The sequence below is a fragment of the Mesitornis unicolor genome, unplaced genomic scaffold (genome assembly GCF_000695765.1).
Source record: "Mesitornis unicolor isolate BGI_N332 unplaced genomic scaffold, ASM69576v1 scaffold6441, whole genome shotgun sequence".
Classification (NCBI taxonomy): domain Eukaryota; kingdom Metazoa; phylum Chordata; class Aves; order Mesitornithiformes; family Mesitornithidae; genus Mesitornis; species Mesitornis unicolor.
Window position 1 is genome coordinate 35,206 of NW_010161603.1, and position 6,000 is coordinate 41,205.

Genomic DNA, 6,000 nt, shown 5'->3' on the forward strand with positions numbered 1-6,000 from the left:
TATTCAGGAACTTTCAAACAAAATCATTGCTAAACACCACCTGTAAGATGCAACACTTAATAGACAAGCTGCTACTGGCCCAAGCCTTTAAATCTATGCTAAACACAGTGACAGATACCACACAAAACATACTTCACTAAAGTTGCAGAACAGCTTACCTTCAAACAAACACTCTACCCACTTCAAAAATAATTTAAAAAGAAAAATTACCTCTCCCTGACTCTTCTGAAATGTAATTCCTCATGAAATCAAGACCTTTGTGTAATGGATTGTTGAAATAATAAACAAAAAATTCTAAACAACAGCTAAAAGTTCTTCAGGTTACACTGAACAGTGACACTGCCTGCACGCTCTTTCCAAAAGCAGAGTTCATCAGCCATACTCTTAAGGTGCTAAACTCAGCTCTCAGTCTGGTTCCAGGCAATAGAAGGAGCCAACATATTATCAATTACTACCAGAAAAAACACTGACATTTAAAGGATGGTAATTAAGTACCGATTCTTTCACCATCCTCCCATGTAGCCAACCAAAAGCTCTTAACTGTGCTCATATAAATACAAGCACAGGATTCAGTCACAGCAACGTGCCAGCAGTCTTTCCTCTCTGTCAAAGGCTTTAGCAGAGTCTCCCATAGCACCCTCCTAGAGTATCTGGTGGCTCATGGCTTGGACAGATTTACTCTTTACTGGGTTAAAAACTGGCTGGATGGCTGAGCACAGAGAGTTGTGGTGAAAGGAGTTAAATCCAGTTGGTGTCCAGTCACAGGCAGTGCTTCCCAGGGCTCAGTTTTGGGGCCAGTCCTGTTTAACATCTTTATCAGTGATCTGGATGAGGGGATTGAGTGCTCTCTCAGCAAGTCTGCAGGTGACACTAAGCTGGGAGGGAGTGTTGATCTGCCTGAGGGTAGGAAGGCTCTGCAGAAGGACCTGGATAGGCTGAATCAATGGGCTGAGGCCAACTGTATGAGCTTCAACAAGGCCAAGTGCCGGGTCCTGCACTTTGGTCACAACCACCCCATGCAGCCCGACAGGCTTGGGGATGAGTGGCTGGAAAGCTGCCAGGCAGAAAAGGACCTGGGGGTGTTGGTGGACAGCCTCTGAACATGAGCCAGCAATGGGCCCAGGTGGCCAAGAAGGCCAATGGCTTCCTGGGGTGCATCAGAAATAGTGTGGTCAGCAGGAGCTGGGCAGTGATTGCATCCCTGTACTGGGCACTGGTGAGGCTGCACCTCAAGTATTGTGTTCAGTCTGGGCCCCTGACTACAAGAAGGGTATCAGGAATGGTCAAACACTGGACCAGGCTGCCCAGGGAGGTGGTGTCACCATCTCTGGAGGTGCTCAAGAAGCACCTTGATGTGGCACTTCAGGACATGGTTTAGTGGGCATGGTGGTGTTGGGTTGACGGCTGAACTCGATGATCTTAGCGGTCTCTTCCAACCTTAATGATTCTGTCATTCTGTATGTTCTTTCTTTTCAGTATGCACACAGTTTCTTTTACTATAGGGTCTGACCAATGCATAAACTGTTGTAGGCATTAACGACTCACTTACTTCCTCCCCTTTCAAGTGCCTTGTGTTTCATCATAACCTTTCTCACATCAGTCTCTTTGGCAGTGCCACCACCAACGCTGGGGGTGGCATATGGACGCCACGTGGTGCCAGGCAATTTAGCAAGACCCAAACCACTGCAAGCACCAAGAAGTTCTCTGAAGGCTTTTCTAACCCTTAAGCACATTACCAATCAGGAAAAGGACAAGTTAATTTCTGAGAGACACCGAGGCCATTACAAATTTCTTCCAAGATGAGTGTTAGTCAACTTATTGAAATATTCTATTTCGTGAACTTGGCACAGGAAGTACACAAGTGTTTTCATGAGCTCACTGAGGAGACTTAAGACAATTTTTTTTAGGAATGAGAGAATAGGTGTTAGTAAAAACTAAAAGAAGTAAAACATGGATTAAGTTAGGAGTGGGGGAAAGTTTCTCAATAAGAGAAGGGGAATGCAAAACCTTTCTTCAGGAAGCAGAAGAGCTTACCTTACTGTCATGGTTTAGGGCTGGGCTGGCCACTAAATCCTGGACAGACACTCTCTATTTAACCCCTCTCCCCTCCCCAGAAGGGAAAAGAGAATAAGGGAGGGAGACTTTACGGGTTGGAAAATAAACTAACAGATTTAATGAAACAATAATACTAATACTACAGATAATATTGTAAATATGAAAATAATGAAATATATACAAATATATACAAAACCAATATAAAATCCTCCCCCCACCCTTCCCCCCCAATGACAATTAGGTCACCAGAGGCTCTGCAGAGCCGGGCACTGGAAAAGTCCCAGACCAAACTCAGCAGCAGGTGGGAGCAGGATGCAGGAACACACTGATCAGGATCAGCAGCAGACGAACTGTCAGGATTCTGCTCAGGCCTTGGCCTCTACAGGATCGAGATGGAAGGAACGGTGGAAAAAGGGCAAAGGCATGAGACCCTCGTGATCTCTCAGTTTTTATACCGAGTATGACGTATGTGGGATGGAATACCTAGCTGGTCAGTTTTGGGTCCGCTTCTCTCTCCGTAGGCACAGACACAGCACCCAGGATGAGACAACTGACCTTGAGCATATCTTCTAGCAGCGCTGTTTGGGAAAAACATGCTGCCAGTTTTCAGCAAGTTCAGTCACTTAAAAGAGACTGAGCTGAAAAGTAAAATCACTAAATAGAAAATTAGTTCTATTTAGCTCAAACCAGGACACTTAGCCTAACAAAATGAATGCTAAGAAAGGGTATGACAGAGTAAACACAGAGAAAGAATTAAGCTGCACATAAGCTGCCAACAAACACCAAATTAATATTAATGAACTGTTAATAAGATTGGAACAAAAGTTAGAAGACAAACAGCTTCCAGCAGGAATAGTGGAGTTAAAAAAATAATCTAACAGATAGAGGTTAATACATTTTAAGGTGATTTGATGACATGGTTTCCCATACAGCAAGGGATTTCACTCAATGTCAGAGTTTCCTCTAGCTCCATATTTGTAGCTGTGTGACATAGCAGGTGTATACAGTACATGAGAAATGAACAGACCTCCACCGATACACTGCCTGAAACTGCCTGCAGAGAACAGCTGTACCTACAAGCACTGCAGGCATCTCTATCACACAGCTGTGCTATGAGATTTCATTTCTTTTTTCTAATTACTGAACTTATTGCTATATTAAGCAAAGGGATGAGCTCCTTCTGCCTTTTGGGCATTTAATTTAATTTCATTTCTCCTCAGCATGCTCACCTGCGCCAGGGGCTTTACAACTTTAGCTTTTAATTTTTCTGGTCTATCAAATTCCAGACTTGTTTTCACAGCATCTTTCAGAGCTGCTTGCGTCCTGCCACCACCATTCCTCATAGCCTACTATTATGCTCAAGATGTTAGTGAGACCACAGTTAAAACAAACAAAAAATAAACCCAACAGAACCAGCAAAAGCTAAAAGCTACTACAAAGCAAGCCTGCTTACTGATATAACAGATACAGAAAGGCTCCTGGAAGAGTACACTGCCTCACAGCTTCTCTAGTACACTCCTCTTTGAGTGAAGCTGAGATTGCTAGGAAAATAGTCTCAGTTGGACTGCAAAACCATTTCAGAACAATTAGACATTTTAAGGCACTCCTGTGTATTTGCTTTGGAAAATACACATATCCTTACCACAACAACCTAAAAAATGTTTATGCAGGGACTAGCTACCTTTCCAGATCTGATAAAACCCATTTTTAGAAATGACTCTTATAAAGACTGCAGCTCAGAATAAACAAGTCAACTGGTACAGACCAACTTAGGAAAACAGTAAGGAAGAGAAATGTAAAATCTTTGTCAAGGACTGACAAACAGTCAGAGTCTAGGCAGAAGCCCAGGAATTGGTTAAAAAAAAAGTAAAACCATAGCTATAGTTACTTATTACAGAAATCTAGAAGAAACATTATCTCATCTCTTGCACTACAGAATGTTACAACCCTGGAAATATGAGATAGATAATGAATTTTAGATTGGAGAAGGGCTAAACCTAGGCACAGATACATACTTTGAAGTTTGACCTTTTTTTAATTAAAGGGGATGAAAACTAATTATACAGAAAGAAATCAATCCTTTTGTTCCTTTTCTTCCCAGTCACCCCAAGGCACAACAATGGTGGAGGGGTACCAGAAAGGGACTGACCAAATGCTTTGACACTGCAGCATTAGGGTACAGGTAGCTGTAGAGACATTACAGTAAATAAGTGGTGTATTTGTGTGTTCACACTGCCACTCTTGAGCATTCCCAGGGAACTGATGGTTACACTCTAAGGAATGTCCTGGAGAGACAACATGTAACTACCAAACGGCAGACAGCAAACTTTCACAGCAACAGTCCTCTGAACTGATCTGTCAAACACCAGACTTACATTAGGGTAACAAATTCATTAGCCTTTGAGCTGTGGAAAACAGAAGCAGTAAGAATCCCAGGCATCAAGACAAAATGCTCTTCCATGCTTCGGAGAGACGTGATAAACTGCTGTCTGGCAGCCCCACGTAGACCTCTACAGAGGCTCACAGGTGTCCTTCAGCATCTTAAGGTTCTGCTGCCACCTCTAGTCATGCCATTTCTGCATCACTGCCCTGTCCCAGCTGGTCACAAAGCATGCAAATACAGCTCCAAGCAAAATTTGTTCCATTTCATCCACCTGCTTTTCCTCTTCAGGTGTACTGCTTCTGCATCAGAAGCCTGAAGAGACCAGAGTCAAAACAAGCCTTCCATCTTTCATCCATGTAGACAAGCACATGTGGCTCACTGTTTGGATCCTTACTCTTACCAAACAGCAGCTGAAAAAGGACACTAGAAACACCACAAAGAAAGAGTAAGGAATTTTATATGCTTGTCTTCAAAACACAGAATTCCTACATTCTGAGAGCCAGTAATTTGAGTAACACACACCAACATGAGCACAACAGCTTAGACAGAATGTATCTTGAGCCAACAGTCCGAAACATGCACACATCCTCTCAATTTAGTAGATGCTGCTGCTCACAGAATGACCAAACTAAAACTTCTGAAAAGTCAGGCTCCTGCACACTAACGATAGCACACAAACACTCCACATATCCTTCTGTATCTCTCAGTTTGCAGGGAACTGTTTGGGATGCAGTTCAGTTAAACACCTGTACTACTACAAGAACAAAACCAAAACTTGCCATCATACTTACAGGATGTGACACAATACACTGCTTAACATGCTTAAGGCCAGTGAACAATTTGCTGGGTAAGAGACAAGAGGTCGAGCTGCTCAAGATGACATTGTCACCGACAATAAGATCTAACTGGCCAAAAATCTTCTTTTTCAGTTCCAGGTTCTCTGGAGTACATTCCTGGAATAGAAAAAAAACAAAACTAGTATTAGAAGTCTTCTAGTTCAGTAGCATTTATCCATATATTTCAGATACAGCAGGGAGCCATAACACAGTATCTTCCCACATATAAAGAAATGGAAAGCCCAAGAGTTTCTCTATAGCAGAAGATGGACCATCACACACCATAGATTTAAAATTATTCTGCTTTGTCTAAAATAGTTTTACTCATTCACAGAAATAGCACACTATGGAGGAATAAAATCTGGTCTCCATTTTTTTAAGAGAATCTCATGTAATAGAAGTCAGTATTATCTCTGACAAGATGGAAATGAATAGGTGTATCTCAAAAGACGACAAACTTCCAATCTACAGAACTACAGCAGGAGGTTTCCAAGGTGCAGTTCTGGAACCTGCACTGAAATGTCTCTCAGTGACTCTTACACTTGAAAAGCTTAAATATCTCCATTGATGTCAACTCTAAGCAAGATTTCCAAAGAGGAATGGACACTATCAGAACTTTTCCCAAAGTTATTAAGCACATTCAGTTCTGCAGTATTGTGTGAAATTTCAGATGTAGGAGCCAAGACCCACAAGAGTTGAAAAAATTATCCCCAGGAGCTGCCTGAA

At 42.3% G+C, this 6,000-nt stretch overlaps 1 protein-coding gene across 1 annotated transcript in view; it reads right to left on the bottom strand.

Annotated features, from left to right (window-relative positions):
• Positions 1-6,000, bottom strand: part of CRYL1 (crystallin, lambda 1) — a gene marked incomplete at its 5' end in the record, with an annotated part of 52,357 nt that overhangs the window by 25,898 nt on the left and 20,459 nt on the right. The window contains one exon of the mRNA XM_010193373.1: positions 5,230-5,391. Within this exon, the coding sequence (XP_010191675.1) occupies positions 5,230-5,391 (162 nt within the window). The remainder of the gene's footprint in view (positions 1-5,229; positions 5,392-6,000) is intronic.